The following is a 26,280-nucleotide window of genomic DNA, read 5'->3' as shown; positions in this document are numbered from 1 at the left end:
ACATGACAGACTTAGATTGCCAAGGAAATCAGCCAGTAGTAACTGTTTGTTAGTCCATTTCAGTGAATTAAAGCAAGTGGAGCTTCATAATATGTAAGTTCCTTTGCAAATACAAGAGATGATTAATGTATTTCAGTCAATACAAATATTGTAGCTAAAATCATCAGAATTTATATTTTGTTAACTCTTAAATTAGGAGGCCCGCCGGGCGTGGTGGCGCACGCTTGTAATCCCCGCGCTTGGGAGGCAGAGACAGGAGGATCGCGCAGGTTCGAAGCCAGCCGCGCGCTGGCTTAGGAGACCCTGTTTCCAAATGAAAATGTAAAAATAGGTCTGGGAGTGTAGCCCGGAGGTAGAAGGGCTAAAGAAATAGAATTCCATATACCTTTTAGGAACATGTCAAAGTTTACACATTTTTCTATAGCAAATGAAAGTTTTAAAAAAGTAAAAGTGGCTGATTCTCTGTATAATAATGGCACTTGTGGAGAAGTAGAAAATATCCAATAAGATCTAAATTGAGTTAAATTACATGTCTCATTTAATTTTCTAGAAACACTTGGAAGATAATAAATATCATTAAAAATACATCACAAACCAATTATAAGGCTACCTGACACCAGGGAAAAGAATGCCTGAGAGCAAACTGAGGAAACTTTGGATTAATTTACATGAAATGTATGATGAAAGCTGCCACAAATTTAAACTCTTGATACTATTTTAGTACTTTACAGTTATGCAAACTTTCACTCACAGGTCAAATGATGTATGTATGTGTCTGTGTGTGTGTGTGTGTGCATGTGTATGTATGTACACATATACATATGGCACACATATAAATAATTCTGTCAATAACATGCACATTATATTTTCTATAAATCTACCCATATAGTAGCCTATTTGTTTATCTGTGGCCACATATAAAATTATACATTCACAGTGGATACTTATTACCATTTATCCATGCTGTACCTTTATGCCTTCCTTAATACTAGCATTTGAGTCAAGCATGGTGGCATATACTTGTAATCCTAGTACTTAGGAGGCTGAGACAGAAGAATCACAGGTTTGTGGACAGCCTCAGCTACTTAGTGAAGCATACACAACATCTTGAGACCCTGTTTCAAAATAAAGAATAAAAAATAGGGCTGGGAGTATAGCTTGGAAGTAGAATGGCCCTTGGTTCAATACCCAGTACCACACACACACACACACACACACACACACACACACACACATACACCACATACACACAAAGGAAATACTAGCATTTTAACTTCCTTTGAAGGACTTCTCTTTCCATTCCCAAAAAGAGCCATCTTGGTGGGCCTGATTAGTCAAAGGGTCTTGCTTCTTTTGCACTCAAGGTTAGGTGACCCCAGCAAAGTCTATCTGACACTTACTTGCAGAACTCCAAATTCTGAGTGGAGGGAGGAAAATATTGTGAGATGTTTGGAATTTGTTCATTTCTAGAGCTGCATTGCTTTAAGATGGCCACTTCTTCCAATAACTGAGACCAAGCCTACTCCCCACTTACCCAAGTGGCTCTACACCCTTCCTAGCTCTTTTCTTTATCCAGCCGACTGCTCCCTTCTCTGTTTAGCGGAGCAAGATTCCAATGTTTGCACCAAAATAATTGAACCCTCCATGAAGCAAGGAGCAGTGCCTAACCTAAAGAACTACCATGACTTTAATTTCTTTTTATTTATATTAAAATGGTCTTGGTTTTCTGGAAGATGGAGACTGAGGGAAACAGCACATCCCAGTCCTGCTGACACCTGATCTCCATTGCCTTAAAAGCAACATTCTTACAAAAGCCAGAAAACACCAAACTTCAAAAGGAACAAATGCAGCAGGAAAAGAAGGCTAGAAGACCAATCAGAGAGCAGAGGCCCACTTGCCTCATGACCATGGGCACCACAATGGTTCCATGTTGCCTCACTGCACACAACTCTAGAGATGACTAGGAGAACAACCAAAAACCTGAAGTAAGTGGCTGCAGATCATTGGAGTTGTAAGCCATCAGTTCCTCCTGCACAGACACTGGCTACAATTTCCAACAGTGGGGCAAGCTCACTGTGCCCTGCAGAGATCCAGAGCAGTACTTAACACCACCAGAGAAGAAACCTTCCCACCTCCTGGCCGCAGGCAGTGCCTTCTTGCCTTACTGCATATGACTCCAGATATGAACAGGAAAACAATCAACGACTTGCAGTAAGCAGCTGCGGATTATTGGAATTGTACACCATCAGTTCCTCCTGCACAACACCGGCTACAGCTTCCAGCAGTGGCAGCCAATGCCATCCAGATCTCTAGAGCAACACCATAAGTGAAGCTGCTGTCCCCACAGGAAAACTCCCAGCATGGTGCCCCCAGGGACTCACGCAGCTGAGATAAACTACCTGGGTCTGAGATTTTGTGGTTCAGCCTGATGAAAGTGGGGATGGAGTCTACAACTTACAGCAGTGGCAGCTGAGCTCACCACACCCTCCAGAGATCCAGAGCGGTGCTCAACAACACCATAAGCGAAGTCGCCATCCCTGTGGAGAATACCCAGCACAGGGCCCTGAGGGACTAGAGAAGCCTCCCTGGGTCTGAGACTTTGCAGTGCAACCCAGTGAACGTGAAGATAGAATCTGCTGTTGGACACAGCAGAGGCTCAAACAGGCCCAGGTTCCGCATCAGTAGAAAGTGTCAGGGGAGACTATGTTTAACACTAGATCCAACTAGTAGGATCGCTGGGATCACCACAGAGCACCCAATAATTTGAATGGGGAGAAATTAGACCAACCTAGCCCTAGATGTGCAGAAAAGAGATTCTTCAATTTAGTTCAGTCTCAAAGGCATCTGCCACCTATGGAGGCAGGTAGAGACCGAGACTCCACATCGGTGGTGGAAAGTGTGGAGGGTGATCTACGCTTAACACTAGATCCAGCCTCATTGATACCAATCATCTGCATAGACTGAGAGGGATTCATAGAATGAGGCTTGCAGCAGGAAAGGTGCCAGTAGTACTCAGTCTCTGCACAGAGAGAGACAGCAGAGGCCCAGTCTGCTGAATATCCATATATTTGTAGAAATGCATTATTTATGTCCCAAATACAGGTGCAGCTACTTTCACAAAACAAACTCTTTGCAACATTAAATCACACATAAAGGACACTTCAACACCCATCTCACACTGTTAGACTGATCTTCTAGATAAAAGGTCAGTAAAGATGTCTCAGAAAAAAAAAATGTCTCAGACCTAATGAACACCATCAACCAAATGGAACTATTAGAGACATATAGAATATTACACCCAACTACAGCAGAGTTCACATTCTTCTCAGCTGTTCACAGAACTTTCTCCAAAATAGATCACATCATGGGCCACAAAATGAGCACTAACAAATTTAAAAAGGTTACATACTTTCCTGTGTCTCTTCAGACCATAATGGAATGAAACTAGAAATCAACTAAAAGACCCAGAGAAACCGCATAAACATGTGGAGACTGAACACCACACTCCTAAATGAAGAATGGGTCATAGAAGAAAAAAGGGTTAAATCATGAAATTTCTAGAAACAAATGAAAATAAAGATACAACATGTCAAAATCTCTAAGACACTTTAAAGGCAGTATTAAGAGGAAAATTCATAACACTGATGCCCACATAATAACAGAAAAATCACCAAAAAACCTAATGACACACCTCAATGCCCTTGAAAATCTGAAACAGTCTAACCCCAAAGCCAGTAGAAGACAGGAAATTATTAAAATCAGAGCAGAAATAAATGAAGTAGAGAATAAAAAATTACAGAAAATCAACAAAGTCAAAAGCTGGTTTCTCAAAAAATTGGCAAGATAGATAAATGACTACTCACTTAACAAAACAATAGGGAGGGGGGAATCAACCCAAATTATGAAGATAAGAGATGAAAAAGGAGCTATTACTACTGAGAGTATAGAAATCTAGAGGATTATCAGAAACTACTTTAAAAACTATACTCCAACAAAATGGAAAATCCAGAAGAAATTGACAACTTTCTACAAAAATCCAATCCTCCTAAACTGAGTCAAGGGAATATAGAAATTTTAAATAGACCAATAGCAATCAAAGACATTGAAATAGCAATAAAGAGCCTACCATCATAGAAAAGCCCAGAACTGGATGGTTTCTCAAGTGAATTTTATAAAACCTTCATAGAAGATCTAATCCAGTACTCAATATATTTTGTGAAATAGAAAGAAACAGGACTCTCCCAAATACATTCTATGAAGCCAACATCACATTAATACAAAAACCAAATAAAGACAGCTTAAGAAAAGAAAACTACAGTCCTGTATCTTTGATGAACTTGGATTCAACACTGCTAAACAAAATACTAGCAAACACACATTCAAAAACACATCAAGCTGAGTGTGTGGTGCACGCTTGCAATCCCCGCACTTGGGAGGTGGAGACCGGAGGATCTTGCAGGTTCAAAACCAGCTGCGCTGGCTTAAGAGACCCTGTTTCCAAATAAAAAAATATAAAAAATAGGTCTGGGAGTGTAGTCCGGAGGTAGAAGGGCTTCCAGGAACCCCAGTACCACCAAAAACAAAACAAAACAAAACCACATTAAGCCGGGCGTGGTGGCGCACGCTTGTAATCCCCGCGCTTGGGAGGCGGAGACAGGAGGATCGCGCAGGTTCGAAGCCAGCCGCGCTGGCGTAAGAGACCCTGTTTCAAAAATATAAAATAGGTCTGGGAGTGTAGCCCGGAGGAAGGAGGGCTTCCAGGAACCCCAGTACCACCAAAAAAAAAAAAAAAAAAACACATTAAGAAAATTATACATTATGACCAGATAGGGGTAATCCCAGGGATGAAAGGCAGGTTCAACATAAGAAAATCAATCTGTATAATTCATCACGTAAACAGAACCAAAGACAAAAATCACATGATAATTTCAATAGATGCTGAAAAAGCATCTGACAAAATCCAACATTGATTTATGCTAAAAGCACTGCAGAGAATCAGAATAGAAGGAATATACCTCAGCATCATTAAGACAAATAGGCCCACAGCCAACATATTAAATGGGGAAAAATTCTGAGAATTCCCCCTCAAAACAGGAACAAGAAAAGGATGTCCATTATCACCACTTTTCTCCAATATAGTACTTGAGACTCTAGCCAGAGCAATAAGAAAAGGAAATCAAAGGAGTACAAATAGGAAAAGAAGAACTCAAACTTTCACTATTTGCAGACAACATGATACTATACTTAGAAGACCCAACAAACTCAACCAAAAGCCTTATAGAACTGATCAACAAATTCAGCATAATGTCTAGAAACAAAATCAATCTTAAAAAATCAAAAGCTTTTCTGTATACCAACCATAAATTCACTGAAAAATATATCCAGAAAACATTTCCACTCAGGATGTCCCACAAAAAAATAAAATACTTAGGAGTAAACTTAACCAAGATGGTAAAAGACCTCTACAAAAATAGTAATAAAACATTGAAAAAAGAAATAGAATTAGACCTTAGAAGATGGAAATATATTCCATGTTCATGGATAGGCAGAATAAATATCAAAATGGCTATACTTCCAAAAGTGATCTACAGATTCAACACAGTATCCATTAAATTACCAAGGTAAGTCCTTATAGACATAGAAAAATCAGTCTTTTAAATTCATTTGGAACAATAAAATACCCAGAATAGCCAAAGTCGTTCTTAACAACAAATACCATGCATGAAGAATCACAGTACCTGCTTTTAAACTATATTACAATGCCACAGTAATAAAACCACACCGTACTGGCAAAGAAACAGATAAATAGACCAAGGAGCAAAATAGAAGACTCAGAAACAAATCTGCACACATACAGCCAATGGATTTTTGACAAAGGGGCCAAAAACATGCACTGGAAAAAAGATAGCCTGTTCAACGAATGGTGTTGGCAAAACTGGTTAACCATATGCAGAAAAATGGAAATAAACCCCACTTTTTCACCCTGCAGAAGAGTCAATTCAAGATGGATCAAAGACTTGGAAATTAGATCAGAGGCCTTGAGGCTCCCTGAAGAGGACATAGGTCCAACACTACAACAAATAGGCACAAGCAAAAACTTTCTAAACAAGACCCCAAAGGCTCAAGAAACTAAAAGGTGAATCAATACATGGAATTGCACTGAACTGAAGAGCTTCTGTACAGGAAAGGAAACTATCAAGAACCTCAACTTAAAGCCAACAGAATGGGAGAAGATTTTTGCTACTTACTCCTCCAAGAGAGGTCTAATATCTAGACTATACAGAGAACTCAAGAATCTCAGTGCTAAGAAAACAAATAACCCAATCAAAAAATGGGAAAGGGAACTAAATAGACACTTCATGAAAGAAGAAATTCAAATGGCCAATAAATGTATGAAAAAATGCTCAACATCATTAGTAATCAGAAGGATGCAAATCAAAACCATGCTGAGATTTCACCTAACTCCAACTAGAATGACAATCATTCAAAATACAAACAATAACAAATTCTGGTGAGAATGTGGAGAAGTGGGAATTCTACTACATTGTTAGTGGGACTGCAAATTATTGCAATCACTTTGGGAAACAGTATGGAGGTTCCTCAGAAGAATGGGAATGAACTTACTATATGACCAAGCAATACCACTTCCGAATATCTACCCAAAGTAATGGAAACCAAACTACCAAACTAATGAATGCATATCTATATTCATAGCTATACAACTTATAATTGCTATGGAACCAGCCAAGACGTCCATCAACAGATGAATGGATTACAAAACTGTGGGATATGTACACAATGGAATTTTACTCAGCCAAAACAAAAAATATAATTACATTGTTTACAGGGAAATGGATGGAACTGCAGAACATTATGCTAAGTGAGATATGCGAAATCTAGGGAGAAAATGGGTCGTAGGAGGAACTCTAGATAAAGGGGATACTATAGATGAGAAAATAAGGTGATCAAAGGGGATTAAAGTGGGGAAGAGGGAAATTCTTTAATGTTCATGATGTATATTAAGAAACATGTCAATGTCAAACATGAAAAGGAGGGAGAGGAAGGGAATGGGGTGGGAATTGGGTAAGGGCTAATAGGATGATGTGGGCAGGTATGCGTCCACTATCTTGTACTCCATTAAGATGTATGACTACAATGCACCAATAAACAGTTTTAAAAAACGGTCTTAAAGGACCTCTTACAGTCAATGACTCTTGTCTTTGAAGAGAAGATTTAATAAACTCATGTATTACTAATGCGTCCCAATATTATCTTGTTCTGTAACATATCTGGGAATGGAGGGATCCGGTGATGTTTTTGCTTTCCAAGATGATACACAAAGCCTCAGTCTCTAACTTTTAACTGTAGTTTTGCTTTTCATAGAAGATGCCTCTTCCTGTTTGAAGTTCTGGTCAAGCCATGCAGTACATAACAGGTGCAGCAGCTCTCAGCCACTTCTAGTGCTATATGACTTTCCTCCATTCTGCCATTTTCATCTCAAGAGTCCCATTTTCTGAATTTGTTATATTAAAATAATTTCTAAAGCTGGGCATGGTGTCACATGCCTGTAACCTCAGTACTTGGAGGCTGGGACAGGAAGCTCACAGGTTGAGGTCTCCCTAGCTTTTGCATTTGATTTTGGAGACCTATCTGAGGGGATGGGAGGGGGGAGGAGGGAAACTTTCTAAAGCATATGATGTACTTAATCAAACACATCGAAGTAAATCACCAAACCAAGCACGGGAAGGAGGGAGGGGAAAGGAATGGGATGGGGAATGGGTAAGAGCGAATTGGGAGATGTGTGCATGGATATCACCACAAGTTGTTTTATCCCATTAAGATGTATGACTACAATGCACCAATAAAAATTTACTAAAAAGAATAGGGCTTGGAGATAGAATGCTCCTGGATTTAATCCCCACTGCCACACCCAAACTATTCATACATATTTTCTTATAGAAATAACAAAGCCACACCAAAAATTTTAATAATAGTAGCAGCAATAGACTCTACCACTTAAAATAATTTACTTCAAAAATGCTGGTAATATTTTCCTACTACCACTATTATGATCATGATATCTTCTCTTATTGATCCCACATTAATCCTTTGAAGATTTGACATTGCTTTTTCTTTTTTTTTTTGGTGGTACTGGGGTTCCTGGAAGCCCTTCTACCTCCGGTATACACTCCCACGGGCTACACTCCCAGACCTATTTTTTAACATTTTTATGTGGAAACAGAGTCTCTTAAGCCAGCAGGGCTGGCTCCGAACCAGCGCGATCCTCCTGTCTCCGCCTCCCAAGCGTGGGGATTACAAGCGTGCGCCACCACGCCCGGCCTTCTTTTTTTTTTTTTTTTTTTTTTTTAAAGTAAATGAGGTAACTTGGATTCTGAGGATTTGAGCAACTTGGCCAGAAAGCTGGTGGAGCAATTGGCATTTTAACCCAGCCTTATCCTGAGGCCTCTGGTCCACTCCACCCTGCCAGCAAAGAACCTGGCCTTGCAGGAACAAAAAACAGAACAGCTTTTACCCACCCTTTTGGAAAGATTCTGGAATAAAGCTAGTTTGGGGCAGTATTCCTGCTCTCTTTGTGAGTATCACAGTGAGTAACATTGCCAGACTAGGGGCTATCATGAAATTACTAGGAGAAAATGGCAGGGACAGAAGACAAAAGATATTATGGGAAGGTATGAAAGATGAAGAAAAGGAAGTAAGAAGGTAGATTAGGAAACCTATGCCAGGTGTGGTGGGGCTCACTTGTAATCCCAGCATTTGAGAGGCTAAGACAGGAGGATCATGGTTCGCAGCCAGCCTCAGCTACTTGCACCTCAGCGAGACCTTATTTCAAAATAAAAATTACAAAATAGGGCTGGGGGTGTAGCTCAGAGGTAGAATGCCCCTGGGTTCCATGCCCAGTACTTCAGAAAGAAAGAAAGAAAGAAAGAAAGAAAGAAAGAAAGAAAGAGAGAAAGAAAGAGGGAAAGAGGGAAAGAAAGATCTCATAAGGAATGCTTATAATGCTGTGTCAGCATCCGCACTGAACTTCGTTGCTGATCATGTTCTAAATCATTAAGTTGTGCACCCCTACTGGCCTTGGGAATTAAGAAGAGTTGTTGGGCTGGATTGTGATATTGCCCCCTGTTCATTGTGACACCCCTTCTCTGACTCAGAGAGGTGGCGCTCTCCAGGTTGGTTGTGACTCTTCTTTCTCCTCACAGTCAGTCTGGAGAAAGTAAGGCCACTCGTGGTTGGACTGCAGGCACCTGGCCCAAGTTCATCTGGCAGGCAGCTCCTCTGCAGCAGCCTGGCTTGAGCTAGCTCCCTCCTCTTGCAACCCACACCCAGACTCTTCTGATATGTATTCACCTAGATTCTTAGGTTGGAGCAAGCTGCAATGAACACGTCTCCATTTCTGTGATTATTCCTGTTTCTTTGTTTTTCAGCCTGTTTATACATTTCATTCTAGCTAAGCCTTGTGTTTCAACTGCCTCATGCAGTTTCACTTCATATTTCTGAAACCAGCACCTTGGTTTCTGGAAGCCTATCCTGTGCTTCCTGCCTCTAACTAGTGCATTAGACGATGGCCCATATAGGTAACCTCTGATGTTTGTATACAGCAAAGAGTAACAGTAAGGAAGCACATTGGACCAGAGAGGCAGGCTGCTCATATTAACATAGAAGAGTAAAAGATAAAGAAACTGACTTGAAAGACAATAACACAAAACAGTACACAATGATTCGTGTAGGAGATGTGCTGAAGCCATTTGGATTAGATCTTCTGTCTATAGTTTTCTGATTCCTATTACAGCACTAAGAAGTTACTAGTAAAAGTGAAGACGTTTTCAGGCACATCCGAACTTTTCCAAATACTTTGAAGTCCTGGTTAATGATCCATAAACCAATAATAACTTGTGAACAAAAATAACACTTATTTTTAAAAGTTCAGAACTTCTTTTCTGACTATGTAGATACCTGATGTAAACAACTTAGTCATGTATTTATTATTCCTAATTAGAACACAAAGTTTAGGAAGAAAATTATACTTTTACTGACTTCTTATACCAGAGATCCGTTAGATAATTTTCAGAACAAATAATAAAAATAAAGAGGCAGTTAAAAAGAAAACCATCAACTATAGAATAACACACAAGCTTCACAGACTAAGGGAAGTGCTTCTACTCCACGATCTAACAAGTGAGTTTTGTTTTCTTTGAACTTTTCTCATAATGCAATTGTACTTCTAAATAATTTGTTGTCTATGATAACTGGATTAAATTATGTAAAGGTATTTCTTAGTGAATACATTTGAAAACTGGATTAAGGGAAACTTCTGAAATCAGTAAAATTTTCTGAGTAAATCATGTAATTTCAAATAGCATGGAAAAAAGCAGAATACACAAAATTGTCAATCTGAATCATAAGAGTATGCGATTTGGGTTGTGTGCTTCTTAGAAAGTCACAGAGGTCTAGATGAGGATTCTAGATCACTCGAAAATTAAGTGATTTCTAACTTTGCATGAGAGCCAGAAATTACTTGAGTTCAAAATCCATATGAGCATTACAGAAATAGATAACCTTTGACAATAAGCTCCTACAATTGTTATTTTCCCTTTCATTACAATACATGAGAATATTCAAAAGTTAAAAAGAACTAAATGATTGCTTCTCTCCTATCACCTTCCCACTGGGCTTGGAAGCCAACCTAGGGAGATCAGTTTAGGTTTTATTTATTTATTTATTTATTTATTTATTTTTTTAACAATTTTTTTTATTGAACATAAATAGTATACATTTACACTATATTTGGTGCCCTCTCCCCCCGCCCCCGTTTTCTCCCCCCCCCCACCAATGGTTGGCCAGGTTAACCATGTCTTATTCATAATTTTACACATGTTCAGGTGAAGATGCTCCTTAATCAAGATCGGCCTTTCTCCTCTCCTATCTTTCCATTAAAACTTAGCTAGTATTTCCCCTCTAATATCTGGGGTCCTACTGGTATCCTTTGTGTTTTCTAGTTTGGGCATATTAGAGGAAACATGTGTATCTTCTCCTTCTGTGCTTGGCTGATCTCACTTAACATGATGCTTTCCAGGGCTTTCCATCTTCTTGCAAATGATATAATTTTGTTCTTCTTTATGGCTGAATAGAATTCCATTGTGTGTATTTCCCACAGTTTTGCTATCCATTCATCTGTTGATGGTGATCTGGGTTGGATCCATATTTTGGCTATTACAAATTGTGCTGCTATGAACATAGGTATGCATATGTTGCTGTATTTCTCTGAATTCAACCCTTTTGGAAAGATACCCAGGAGTGGTATAGCTGGATCATATGGTGGATCTATTCCCACCTTTCTTAGGAATCTCCACACAGATCTCCATAGTGGCTGAACTAGTTTGCACTCCCACCAACAGTGTAAAAGAGTTCCTCTTTCCCCACATCCTCGCCAGCATTTGTTGTTGTTTGATTTCTTTATGCTTGCTACTCTCACTGGGGTTAGATGGAATCTCAGTGTAGTTTTGATTTGCATCTCCCTGATGGCCAGTGATGAAGAACATCTTTTCATGTATCTATTAGCCCTTTGTATCTCTTCTTTTGTGAAGTGTCTATTTAGTTCATTTGCCCATTTCTTGATTGGGTTGTTTGTTTTGTTGGTGTAGAGCCTTTTGAGCTCTTTGTATACTCTGGATATTAGCCCCCTATCAGAATGGTGGCTGGTAAAGATCCTTTCCCATTCTGTAGGCTTCCTCTTTAGGTTATTGATAGTTTCCTTTGATGAGAAGAAACTTTTTAGTTTAATGTTATCCCACTTGTTTATTCTTGCTTTAATTTCCTGAGCTTTGGAGGTTTTGTTGAGAAAGTTACTGCCTGTGCCAATATGTTGTAGTGTTGAACCTATGTTCTCCTCTACTAACTTCACCGTCTCAGGTCTAATTTCTAAGTCTTTGATCCATCTTGAGTTGATTCCTGTGTTAGGTGAGATATAGGGGTTTAGATTCATCTTTTTACAAATGGCTAGCCAGTTCTCCCAGCACCACTTGTTGAAAAGGCTGTCTTTTCTCCAGCGTATGTGTTTGGCCCCTTTGTCAAAGATTAATTGACTAAAGATGTGTGGGTTTGTTTCTGTATCTTCTATTCTAATCCACTGGTCAGTATATCTGTTTTTGTGCCAGTACCATGCTGTTTTTACTACTATTGCTCTATAGTATAGTTTGAAGTCTGGGATTGTAATGCCTCCTGCGTGTTTCTTGTTATTGAGAATTGCTTTGGCTATTCTAGGTCTTTTCTTTCTCCATATGAAGTTCATGATTGATTTTTCTAGGTCTCTGAAGAATGTCACTGGTATTTTAATGGGAATTGCATTGAACCTATAGATCAGTTTTGGCAGAATGGCCATTTTGATGATATTTATTCTGCCTATCCATGAGCACGGGAGATCTTTCCATCTTCCAAGGTCTTCTTCTATTTCTTTCTTTAATGTTTTATAGTTTTTGTTGTAGAGGTCTTTTACATCTTGGGTTACAAAATCAACCTAAAGAAATCAGTGGCCTTTCTTTATGCCAACAACGAATCCACAATGAAGGAAACAAAAACAACAATTCCATTCACTATAACCTCAAAACCAATAAAATACCTAGGAATAAACCTAACCCAAGATGTAAAAGACCTCAGTTTAGGTTTTAGAAAGCTTGGTTCAATCTGGCTTTGTGTGGATGTCTGTTAAAACTAAGGGGAGGAAGAAGCAGTTCATTTCTGAACCCCATTGGCACATAGAAAGACTTGGTACCTGGAGTAGAGCTTGATGGGTTCCACCAGCATGTCTACTGAGACACTCTGTCTACTGAGAAGCTCTGTTGCCAAAATACTCCCAAAGTGAAAGTATCACCTACAGTTTAGTAGCTTTAGTTGTTGCAGTCCTTGAAAAGACAATTTCATTACAACTGTGTCCAGTTTTCCTTGCCCTAGGAAATGGAACTCTTTTACTTGGCTTCTATAATTTTTAGTGTTTCAACTATTATCAAATCTACTTCTAATGAGAAACCTTGAAACAAAACAGGTAGTGTTATAAACATTTTACAGAAAAGAATACTGAAGATCAGATTGATTTAAGTAACCTGTTTGCAGGTTAAGAGACACAAAGAAGGACCCCAAGACATCTGTTTTTAATCTTAGCACTGTCAGGATCCGTTTCATTTTCTTGACTTCTCTTTTTCAAAATGAAAACCACATCTTAGGATAATACTTACGAATGGATTGAACAATTCTCTTCTCAACAGAAGAGACAACCTGTGAACGCAGATACGCCTATCTCAGACAGACCAAAAGCAGGCCACTGTAGCAGGAAAGTCTCCGGTGCCTTCAGCAGAAGAAAACTAGTCACCGTATGAATGATCTTAATTAAATTTGAATGGATAACTACTAAATGCTTTGGGAAAACATGAGTCTTACTAGCTGCTTTTCCCATAGTTCTCAGTAGCAATACTTTCAAATTCAATTAAGATAATTCATAGAGGGATTAGCTTCATTGTATGGCGAGGGGGTGGGTGTTGTCCTCTTGCCAATACTGTATGTGTGGTGTGCGTGAGATAGACATGTTCTCCTGTGCATTGTCTCTTTTAGTAGGCACAAAAGGTAAATCTCAGGGTGACATATCTCATTGTACTTCTAAATTGCCTAATTGAGAGAAATGCAGCAGGGAAATTATGCTTTTTGAACTGGTTAAAGGTTAAAAATAATCTCAAGCCAAGCAGATTTTTCAAACAATGACACTCTTCTGAGGCTCTTAGGGAGTAGACTGAGAGGATGCAACCAGGCTCCTACTTCTGCTTAGTGGAGAACAAAAGTTGGGCCCAAGGCTGCAGATTCTGGCTGCAATGAAATGCTGGGTGCAAAACCCTGGCTGCCTCCCATTTCTGGGGTGGGCGGCTTGATTGTGTGTGTTCACCAGTGGTACTACTGAAATCAAATCTCAACAAACAGCAACGCAATACCAACCCTACAAGCCAGACCGATAACAAATCCTGCTCGTATTAAATAACCACCAAATAAAGAAAGCCACTATTAACCGAGGGACAGTATACTTTACATAGTTCTAGCCTATCAAGGGATGAGTGACTTTTCTTTGATTTGATTATTCATATTCACAAATGATAATTCAAAAATAGTCATTATATACCACATATGATATAAATTATATACAATTTATAAGTGATTATATATTATTATATATAATGTATACTTATGAGTGATTATATATTATCATATACATATATTTATATAATTTTAAACCACTTCTTTTTCTAGATTACAGATGCTTATATTAATAAAAAGATTTTCTTAACCCTGAAAACAAAGGTGAATTTTTTTTTTTTTAAACTCAGGGGCACTCTACCTCCAGTTATATCCCGCCCTTTTTAATTTTTTGTTTTGTAATAGGATCTTGCTAGGCTGCTGAGAGTCTGGATACATTGCTGAGGCTGTCCTCAGACAGAGATCAAGCTGTCTCAGCCTCCTAAGCACAGGGATCACAGGTGTGTGCCTCCGCGCCCTGCATACCACTCATTCTGAGCCAGGAAATCAGTGCTCCTGCTCAGAGGACCTCTGATAACATTTGGAGATATTTTTGTTTGTTGCAATTGGGGAAGGTTTGCCTTCATCACCTAACAGATAAAGGACCGGATATTGCCAGATATCTTACAATGCACCATTCTCTGAAAAAAAAAAATAGAATTTTCAGATTCCCAAAGGTAATGGTGCTGAGGTTAAGAAGTCCTGCTGTAAAGAAGGCAAGGAAAGCTTGATCCACTGGGCAAATTGAGCCTCCCAAGCACACAGCTTACAGCCCTGTGTCAGCTCACGTAGCCAGCCGTCACACTGCATTCAAGTCCTCAAACATTCCAACCATCTGCACGGACCTTTAACTCATAGTTCTTGCAGACAGAAATCAAGAATTCTGCACTATTCACATGTTTTCATGGCTCTCATTTTATTTGTCAACAACATTTTAAATGTATCAACATTTATAGTTTGCTTGGCTCTGTTGATCAAATACCTATTTACTTTTTTTTTTTTTTGGTGGTACTGGGGTTCCTGGAAACCCTTCTACCTCCGGGCTACACTCCCAGACCTATTTTTTTATACTTTTTTATTTGGAAACAGGGTCTCCTAAGCCAGCGCGCGTGGCTGGCTTCGAACCTGCGCGATCCTCCTGTCTCTGCCTCCCAAGCACGGGGATTACAAGCGTGCGCCACCATGCCCGGCCCTATTTACTTTTTTTTTTTACATTTTGGATTGTTCTTGCTAAGAATGTTAAAGTGAATTACTGGTGTGTCATAAAAATAAAGTAGCAACATTAAAAAAATAACTTTATACAAATCATCAATTGGGGTCTTAACTGAGGAAATTGTGGGCTCTTCTTTAATAAAGAGAATAACTCCTTCAGAATTAACAATTTGTATCATAACATTCAGATAACTTTAGATGAATTTCAAATAATCATGTTCTATTTAAGTCCTCTATCAATATTTTAAAGACTTACATATAGTTTGACTTAAAAATAACAAAAATAACGTTGCAAGAAAGAAAGGATATTCATGAGCCAAACTCAATATTCTGTTTTACATAGAACTTTGCCCAGTAAGCCCATGTTAGAATACTTTCCTGGAGCTAGCTCTTTTTAAGAAAGAAGGTATTAAAGAAAAGATGGAAAGCAAAATGTTGATGATCAGATACATACAGAGCTAAATCTGTGGATCTCTTCTGGATTTATTCTCCTCACTGTCCGTCTCTTCTTCCAGAATTCACTGGGCTCTCGTTTGAAAACCTTTCCACGGAAGCTCATTGTGCTGCCGCAATGTAAGTCAGAAAATACTTTGAAAATATCGAGTACTTAGACCTTTTCTTTCTGAACCTTCACCAAGCCGAGCAAAGCTTTCTTGTCTGGTAAAAAAGGGAAATGTTCATGCTACGTTAATATAACAGAAAGGAAAGGAAAACCAGTAAGTCACCGCTTCCTGTGAGCTGATAACTCCTTGCTGTTCTGCTGCATGCCTTCTCCCCAGCCACCTGCCTTAAAGCAACTCAGGAACACAGATACTCTGGATGTTTAAGAGAATTGCTCAGAGCTACGTAAACCAGTTGATGGAAAATCACCCACAGAACCAAATCAAGACTGATTCAAAGATGCGACTTACTACAGGGCTTCCTAAGTGCCACGAATACGGCCAACCAAACTTTGTAATTATGGCGAGATCAGAAAGGGAAGCTCTGAAGTAACAAAGCTGAGAACAGAGAATTCTGTCTGAAGCCCTTGTTTATGCAAGTGTAGACTAAATTAGTGGTCTCCCAGGATGCTCAGTGTCAGTCTAACAAGAAGATATTAGAATTCTATTTATATTGGTTACCTGAGTTATGCTTTACTACCACTTTCAGTAATGCACATGAATACGAGCCTCCTCAGACTGTATGTCAGATGGTTACAAAGGGTCCCTGTAGTTCATGCCCATCACCAGTAGGTCTTCACTAGCTTCTCTGGGGCTATTGACAAGTTCAGCTCTCCCCTCAAGCCGACCTGCATGCTCTATCCCATTTATTTTTCTCCATAGTATTTATTAGCATGTAAGGACACTATACAGTTTGCTTATTTAGTAGTTATGTTTTTCTTTCTCAAGGGGCTCTATGCTGCAGAGTAGAGATTTCATCTGCCTGGTAGACTGTGTCCTCTGTGCTTAAATTGGTGTTAGTACCTAGAAATCCATGATTTATAAATAAATATAGAATGTGGGAGTGAGTATGGACAGTTTTTTTTCTACTAGATAAGTGAAAAATCAAGTATTTGAAGGCCACAGGGATAGGATATTTCCTTTTCCCTAAGAGAAATTAGACTTACTTAAAGCACATATGTATGCCCAGGCTTGGGTCACTAGTACATCTCTACTTTCTCATGAAGTGATTTGTGCCAGATGGGTAGGTAGGCATTCTGAAGCCAAGCATGGTGGTGCATGCCTGTAATCCCAGTAATTGAGAGGCTGAGATAAGAGGATCACAGGTTCTGGGCCAGCCTCAGCTACTCAGCGAGTCCCTCAGCAACCTAAATGAGACCATATTTCAAAATAAGAAATAGAGTTGGGATGTAGCTCACAGGTAGAATGTCCTCAATTCAGTCTTTAATACAGGAGAAGAAGAAGAAGAAGAAGAAGAAGAAGAAGAAGAAGAAGAAGAAGAAGGAGGAGGAGGAGGAGGAGGAGGAGGAGGAGGAGGAGGAGGAGGAGGAGGAGGAGGAGAAGAAATAGAAGGAGGAGGAGGAGGAGGAGGAGGAAGAGGAGGAGGAGGAGGAGAAGACATTCTGAGTATCCCTTGTCTAAGCATGGAGAGTCAGGAGGTTTCTTTTGAAAACTATCAGGAAAATAACTAGATGCTGTAAAAATGACAACTCTGTAGGTAAAGTGTATCATTATTTCATCATTGGCCTAATAAGGTGATCAAAGATTCCACAGAATCCCTTTTGATCCATGGTCATGAGATATTTAAAAATTCTACTGTGTGTCTTTGGCTTTAAGCAGACTTCACTCTCTAAGTAACCTTTTGGTATCTGTTAGATGAGCAGGTACATGATAGTTACATGCAGACTTTCCAGAGTAATTATTTTCCTTGAATGATATTGTGAGAGTTTGCCTCTGGGTCCCCTGATTTCCCAGTGTCAGATTTAATGGCTAGAAAATAGTATTTATAACCTTCATTTATGGATCATGAACTCACTTGAGAATCTAATAAAAACAATATACCTAAAACAATATGCCTAACTCTTCAGAAAAAATGTAAGCACTTAGACTCTGGGCCCCAGGCCGAACTGCGAGTAGCACGCCAGACCCTGGAGAAACCGGGCCCAGTAAGACGCTGGGTTCTGGGCGGAGGTCGCGCGTGGTGCACGACAGATGGGGCCTGGGTCGCGGGACTCTGGGCCCCAGGCCGAACTGCGCGTAGCACGCCAGACCCCTGGAGAAACCGGGCCCAGTAAGACGCTGGGTTCTGGGTGGGGGTCGCGCGCGGGGCACGCCAGCTGGGGCCAGATCGCAGGACTCTGGGCCCCGGCTGAACTGCGAGTAGCACGCCAGACCCCTGGAGAAACCGGGTCCAGAACAGAAAAAGATAAAGAAAAATATCGGAGAGGAGGTAAGAAAGCCTTTATGGATGCCAGGACACTGAAGATGCAGACAAAGCTTATCTAAATGCACTGGAACTTATGGAAAAATTCGCCGTGAAAGAGGACTGCTATTTCTCTATATTGTTAAGAATCTCAGACATCACCTGTAAGGAGAGAGTTTAGCGGAGACCAAGGAGAAATGCGGTGTTGAAAGAGTTCTCCGCGATGGTGGTGGAGACGTGTATTCAGGAGAAGCAGAAACCGGATCCTACCAACTTTACTTTTTTGGAGAAATTACACCAAATGTCGAATGCTACCATCACGCATGCTTAGGAACACTGGACAACATTCAGAGTGGAAAAAGAGCCTGGGAAGGATTTGAAACGGTGGAGGCAGTGGCAATACCAGTGGCCAATACTCAGGGGAGGCAGAGATCTGATACATTACACCTGGAAACTTTGAAATAATAACCACAGAGACAGTGATCGGAACCTGCTGAGGGGTTAGGCGGGCGCCGGGGCCAGTGACCGACATCGGAGCTTGCTGTGAGGCAAGGCCACTACTGAGGCCTCCGTGGCCGGGATTGGAACCTGCCGAGGGGACAGACCGATGCTGGGGCCAGCGAGGCCGGCATCAGAGCCTGCCATGAGGCAAGGCCATTACTGGGGCCTCCGAGGTCAGAATAAGAGCCTGCTGAGGGGTTAGGCCGGTGCTGGGGCCAGTGAGGCCAGCATTGGAACCTGCCATGAGACAAGGCCGGTACTGGGGCCTCCGAGGCTGGGATAAGAGCCTGCCGAGGGTTAGGCCGGTGCTGGGGCCAGCAAGGCTGGCATCAGAGCCTGCCATGAGGCAAGGCTGGTGCTGGGGCCTCCGAGGCTGGGATAAGAGCCCGCCGAGGGATTAGGCCGGTGCTGGGGCCAGCGAGGCTGGCATCGGAGCCTGCCGTGAGGCAAGGCCAGTACTGGGGCCTCCTAGGCCGGGATCGGAGCCTACCGTGAGGCAAGGCCGGTACTGGGGCCTCCGAGGCCAGGATAAGAGCCTGCCGTGAGGCAAGGCCGGTGCTGGGGCCTCCATGGCCGGTATTGGAGCCTGCCTTGAGGCAAGGCCGGTACTGGGGCCTCCGAGGCCAGGATAAGAGCCTACCGAGGGGTTAGGCCGGTGCTGGGGCCAGCGAGGCCGGCATCGGAGCCTGCCGTGAGGCATGATCAGTGCTGGGGCCTCCGAGGCCGGGATCAGAGCTTGCCGAGGGGTTAGGCCTGTGCTGGGGCCAGTGAGGCTGGCATCGGAGCCTGCCTTGAGGCAAGGCCGGTACTGGGGCCTCCGAGGCCAGGATAAGAGCCTGCTGAGGGGTTAGGCCGGTGCTGGGGCCAGCGAGGCCAGCATCGGAGCCTGCCGTGAGGCATGACCAGTGCTGGGGCCTCCGAGGCCGGGATCGGAGCCTGCCGAGGGGTTAGGCCGGTGCTGGGGCCAGTGAGGCCGGCATCGGAGCCTGCCTTGAGGCAAGGCCGGTACTGGGGCCTCCGAGGCCAGGATAAGAGCCTGCCGAGGGGTTAGGCTGGTGCTGGGGCCAGCGAGGCTGGCATTGGAGCCTGCCGTGAGGCATGGCCGGTGCTGGGACCTCCGAGGCCAGTATCAGAGCCGGCCGAGGGGTTAGGCTGGTGCTGGGGCCTCCGAGGCCGGGATTGGAGCCTGCCTTGAGGCAAGGCCGGTACTGGGGCCTCCGAGGCCAGGATCAGAGCCTGCCAAGGGGTTAGGCCGGTGCTGGGGCCAGTGAGGCCGGCATCAGAGCCTGCCGTGAGGCAAGGCCGGTACTGGGACCTCCGAGGCCGGGATAACAACCTGCTGAAGGGCTAGACCGGTTCCTGGGGCCAGCAAGGCCGGCATCGGAGCCTGCCTTGAGACATGGCCAGTGCTGGGGCCTCCTAACCCGGGAATGGAACCTGCCGAGGGGTTAGGCCGGTGCTGGGGCCAACGAGGCCAGCATTGGAGCCTGCCGTGAGGCTAGGCCGGTTCTGGGGCCTCTGAGGCCGGGATTGGAATCCTGCCAAGGGGTTAGGCCGGTGCAGGGGCCAATGGCCAGCATCAGAGCCTGGCGTGAGGCAAGTTCATTCCTGCGGCCTCCAAGGCCGGGACTAAAGCCAGCTTAGGGGTTAGACCGGTGCAGGGGCCAGCGAGACCAGAACTGGTGCCTCCCATGAGGCAAGGCCGCTGCTTGAGCCAGCGAGGTCTGGATCAGTCCACTGAGTAGCCAGGCCACTACTGGGACCATCAAGAGTGGGATCGGTACTTGCAACGCAGCATGCACAGAGAAATATCGCAGAAAATATAAATCAGACGCTTCTCTTAATCAGCAATAACTAGGAGGAAAAGGGCAACAGGAAGAGGTTGAGCTATAGAAAGGGCCCTATAGTGAAGCAACTAATGTGACCAATCAGAGGGTATGTAATACTGGAGGACGGAGCCTCTTTAAAAGGCAGGAGGTACATAAACAAATGTATCAAAGTAAATCACCAAAGAAGCGTGGGATGGAGGGAGGGGGAGGGAATGGGATGGGGGCTGGAGGAGGGCTAATTGGATGATGTGTGCTTGTATATCCTCTCAAGTCTTGTACTCCAATGTGATTGATATATGACTACAATGCACCAATTTAAAAAATAAATTAATTAAAAAAAAAGAAAAAAAATGTAAGCACTTAGAAACTTCAAGCCTGAGCAGGGCAAAATTCTAAAGGCCACCTGTGGGCCTTCCCGCCAATGAACCTCCTAAAGCACTGAACCATGGTTTTAAAAGTTAGGAGCATTGCCTGATAGCAAACCACTTAGTAATCTTGAGAAACTCCCAAGTGACTTCCTCTCTTTCGAATCTTTGCCTCGAGTTTGTCCTTTATTCCTCTTTAGGCGCCACAGGTCTTTGTTCCAGAGTCCCTCCTACTCCTCTACTTCCTCAATGTAAGCTTGACTTATTTAGCCACTTTCTTAGCTATTCATCACAACTCCCTCAAACACTGGCCAGAGGAGCTCTTGCTGGACAGCCTATTGGGAGACGCCACTTGTGGTGAATGCAAAAGAGGGGAAATCCGGGGAGATGCCATGGAGTGTCCCATGGGGTGGCACTTCCACTAAGCTTCCTTGTTTCTACACCAGGTCTGCCTCTCCATCATTCTGCAAGGTACCCTGCACCATTCTAACAAATTCCTTCTCAGCTTAGGCTCATACATGTGTTGGAAATAAAACATCAAATTTAGATCCATGAGCAGGAAGCAGAAGCAAAATACACCTGCGATTCATGGGCTCAACCACAATGGATCTTTGTCAAGTTTGTTATGAAAGAAATCCCATTCCAGTAAGTGATCATAATCAAGGCTTGCTGGACTTTGTAGGAAGTGCATAGCATATTTTCTAGTCTAAAGACGCTTGCTTGTATCTGATAGAGGAATATACTGGAGTTAATAGGAGACTGGAAAAACAGGTAGAATGACCCAGGGTTCAATCCCCAGCACCACGAAAAAATAAAAGAAAAAAAGAAGAAATGAAAAGGAAGGAAGGAAGGAAGGAAGGAAGGAAGGAAGGAAGGTGAGAAGAACAGTAGGTCCCTGTAGCAGCGTGGAGAATCATGAGGCTGACGTCCATGTCAGGAAAGAAGAGGCCCGGCTAGAGACCCTAGGGGAGAACCTGGTTCCAGGCTCATGTAAGGCCGCTGGAAAAACTCACTGCTTCTTTGTAGGACTGAGGTGGCTGCTTCTTTACTATCTCCCAGGTAGGGGCCATTCTCAGCTCCTAGCGGCCACCTTAAGGCCTCATTTGATGAGATTGGTTTCACCAGCATAATCCATAATACTTCTTTTTTTTCAGTACCAGGGATGGAACCACAGGCATTGTAATTCCGAGCCACACCCGCAGCCCAATTTTTTAGTTTATTTATTTATTAATTTATTTTTATTTTTATTTTTTTGGTGGTATTGGCGATGGAACCCTTCCCAGACCTATTTTATATTTTTATTTGGAAACAGGATCTCTTAAGCCAGCGAGACTGGCTTTGAACCTATGCGATCCTCCTGTTTCTGCCTCCCAAGCGTGGGGATTACAAGCATGTGCCACCATGCCTGGCTAGTCTTTTTATTTTTTGAAACAGGGTCTCACTGAGTTGCAAAGGGCCTTGCTAAATAGTTGAGGCTGGTCGTGAACCACAATCTTCCAGTCTCAGCCTTCCAAATGTTGGGATTGCAGCATGGACCACCATGCCCGGCTAAAATTTTTATATTTTAGGGCCAGCTCATTGATAACCTTAACTTATATCCGCAAAGACCCTTTATAGTAGTACTAATATTAGCACTTATTGAATAACCAGAGAGTCTTAGGGGAACATATTTAGAATGCTATCTACTAAGACACTATCAACTTATATACGTGTGTGTGTGTGTGTGTGTGTGTGTGTGTATACCTTCAAAATATATATATTTTGCACTACTGGAGATTGAACTCAGGGACAGTCTATCTTTGAGCTACACTGCCAGCCCTGTTTTAGTTTTATTTTGAAACAGGGTCTTACTAAGTTGCAGAGGTCCTCATCGAGTTGCTGAGACTGGGTGTCAACCTGTGATCCTCTTGTTTCAACTTTCCTAGTACTGGGATTCCAGGTGTGCGTCACCACCAGGCCTGGCTTTTTAAAAATAATTTTAACATCAAGAAGGTATGGAGAAGAAGGTAGAGGCGAGGAAGACACTTGGTCCTTACGAGAGGTTTCCATTGAGGGGAAAGGTGGGATCCGGTGCCATGGAGTTAAGATATGGATAGGAGGAAACAAACCTGGTTTACAGATCACTTAGTGGAAAAGAACCGCAGCAAAACACAGGTGGGAAATAAATAGAATGGCACAGCAGAACCAAATAGAGGAAGCTGGAAGAGAGGATGTCAAGTAATGGTGAAGACACAATCAGATATATAAACACAGACCACAGAGGTGGTAAGCTAAAACAATAAGCTACAAGAAAAATCATCTTTAACTCATCCAATTATGCTGTTTGAAAATGTTTGACTATAATTATGTTCCATTATTCAAGCTATCCAACTTGAAAATGACATGATCCTTGAGCCTAAATTAAAATAAAGGGTGTTTTATATATATTTATGTATCTGAATCCACTCTATAAAAAATGACACAGCAAGTACCCTTCGTTAGGAATTTCAGGTTAACTGGAAATTCAGGGTTTACGTTTACAAAAAGTATGCATGATGTCACATACTTGGTTCACCAAATCCTAACTTGAGAAACTGGTAAAGCACTTCCTACTTGTTTCTCAAACCTTTATTCCATCTTGTGTTTATTACAGTCTCTTTTGAGATTTTTAGCAATTGCTGTGTTCATTTCTATTAGATTTCCCCTTTGCCAGGCCAGTGAGTCTGTGGCACAGGCTTTTTCATAGCGAGGAACAGGGCTGGCCCGCGGGGAATCTGCAGGCAGCTGGCCACTGCCTGCCCTGGTTAAAGGAAGAAGAAGAGCAAGCACGACTTCCTCCTCCGCTGCGGTGGCTGCTGAGCCCGGCCCAGGCAGGAGTGCTCTGACAGCTAGGGCTCGCCATTTCCTGTGGGAAAGTTCAAGTCAACTGAACAGCTCTGAGTTCCCAGTCACAGCAGAGATTTCTCCGGGTGAAGCAGGTGGTGGTGGTCAATGAGTACAACAAACATGTCATATTTCTATATGTAGGGCTTTCAGTGGGCCTTGTTTACAAGATATAATTTTTTCAGTCACTGAGATGTTAATCCAAATACTGACTTTATTATAAAATATTCAGAAACATCACAGAAAACAGTGTCATGCAATATGGAGTACATTGAGGGAGAAAGTGAACAAAGCCGACAGTAGAAGCAGTCTGCAGTCTGCACTCTGTAGGTGTAAGTGGTGTGTGTGTGTGTGTGTGTGTGTGTGTGTGTGTGTGTGTGTGTGAGATGTATATCTGATATGTGTGAAGTAATATGCGAATTTAGTGTGTGTTTGTTTCTTGTGCGTACATGCACCGCACAGGCATGTATTATTGCATTAAAATAATGAATAGTATTCTAAGCACTGCCCTTCAAACACGAAACAAGTTGTAATGACATTTGTTTGTATTATTGAATTTCAGTAAGTTCTGGGAGGTAAAATTTTTCAATCAGGATTTGATGAGAATGGGTAAGAATAGGTAAGGAGCTCATTTTTCATAGAGTTTAGTGAGCCCACCTCAGAATCTAGTAGCAAATAGAAAAGGCCTACTTTTCAAAAAAAATGAGTGGACTTTATCATTGACCAATATCATTGGTCATTTATCATAGACTTCCATCTCTAGAAATAAACCATTGTCCATATATTCTCACGTATTTACTAATACGTATCTTAATGTGTTAACTTGAAAATGAAGACTGTTGATGTTAGAGTTTATTCTTCATTTCCTGTTGAGTGTTTAAGAACCTATCAGTCATTTTGACATTTTTGATGCTTTATGATAAAGAGTAAATACTAATATTCTATAAATATCAACTGTCTCCAAGAAGTCATGTGTATTTAAACATTTTCAGCTTTAGCCTGCCTGATCTATTAACGAAAATTGGGGGTCTCTAAGGGACAATCATTTATTTGTATAGAGACCAAAATCTAACTTATATCCCTTTACCTTCATCCTCAGAAGCCAGGGCATAAGGATATTGACAATGACAACCACAAAAATACCCTGGCACTCACAGTGCTCCTACACTGAGGTTTCATACAGCTATGCACATTTGCATTGCTGGTGCTCTTTAGTAATTTGTGCTACTTCCTGGGTATGGTGGCCCATGCCTTTAATTAGGGACAGGAGAATCACAGGTTCAAAGTCAGCCTCTACAATTTTAGTGAGGCCTTTAGCAATTTAGTGAAATAATGTTTCAAAATAAAGAATAAGCCAGGGTGGGGGTGGGGGTGCATGCTTGTAATACCCGAGCTTGGGAGGCAGAAACAGGAGGATTGCACAGGTTCAAAGCCAGCCTTGCTGGCTTAAGAGACCCTGTTTCCAAATAAAATTTAAAATATGTCTGGAGTATAGCCTGGAAGTATACGGGTTCCATCCCCAGTACCACTAAAAATAAAAAGTAAAAAGTAATAATAAAGAATAAGATAGGGCTAGAAGTATAGTTCAGAGGCAGAATACCTCTGGGTTTAATCCCCAGTATAAAAAAAGAAATGAAAGAAAAATAAATGTACAGCTAAATATTCATATAGCATACAATGTTTTTTTTCCCATTGAAAAAAAAATAATCCCCAAACAACACAGTTTTCCTCTTAATATCATTCCCTTATCTTTTAAAGAATATTAAAAGGTATTCTGGTTTGAGGCAGATGATTTCTTCCCCAAATGATGAGGTAAAGACACACACATTCACTCTCAGCCGTGGGACTGAGGAGGTGAGTTGATGCTCGTGGTCTTTGGTCATGTAGACACTATTATTCATTATGTAGACACTGTTATTGGTTATATAGACACTGTTATTGGTTATGTAGACACTATTATTGGTTATGTAGACACTATTATTGGTTATGTAGACACTATTATTGGTTATGTAGACACTATTATTCCCATAGAGACACAGGTGTCCCCTCTGCCTGATGGCTTGGCCCTGCTCTAGCCTCCCACTGCTGACAAAGCTAAGTAAGCCAGAGATATTTTCTTTGAAATAAAATAGGCACTTAAAATTGTCCTCTTCTAATTATTTCAACTGCTCATTACCTTGCTTTTAATATGAATGTCACTCTGTTTTAATATGTTCCTGAAATCACACAGGTTTTATGAGGAGACCAAGGTCTTTTAAGTCTGTGAAGTCCTAATGGAAAAGTTGGTTAATTTATAGAAGCGTGGCATTATGTGTATTTTATTATGTGGTGTTTTTTATTTTTATTTTTTTATTTTATTTTTTTTTTACTGGAGAAACATGTGTTTTTACAAAAGGAAGGCAATAAAACATTCTTACCAACACAATTTTGATGAGAAATAAATCGTTAAGTAAACAATACTGAGCACAAATCCAACCAGCTATTCAGAACAACAGTCCCTGACTAGTGGAGCAGACTGGGAGCGCAGGTGCAGGCCCTGCCACCCAGTCCATCCAAACTACTTCTTCAATGGCACT

The 26,280-nt window shown here is 41.8% G+C and overlaps 1 protein-coding gene across 4 annotated transcripts in view; it reads right to left on the bottom strand.

Annotated features, from left to right (window-relative positions):
- DOCK10 (dedicator of cytokinesis 10) overlaps window positions 1-26,280 on the bottom strand; it is a gene marked incomplete at both ends in the record, with an annotated part of 282,115 nt that overhangs the window by 161,787 nt on the left and 94,048 nt on the right. The window contains one exon of one of the 4 annotated variants that reach the window (XM_080719858.1): window positions 15,740-15,844. The exons of the other annotated variants lie outside the window; for them this stretch is intronic. Within the exon in view, the coding sequence (XP_080575984.1) occupies window positions 15,740-15,844 (105 nt within the window). Of the gene's footprint in view, window positions 1-15,739; window positions 15,845-26,280 lie in introns of those variants that run through there. 4 annotated transcript variants of the gene reach the window in all.

The sequence above is a fragment of the Muscardinus avellanarius genome, assembly GCF_963383645.1.
Source record: "Muscardinus avellanarius genome assembly, chromosome: 2".
NCBI lineage: Eukaryota > Metazoa > Chordata > Mammalia > Rodentia > Gliridae > Muscardinus > Muscardinus avellanarius.
This window is presented reverse-complemented; position numbering and strand designations above follow the sequence as displayed.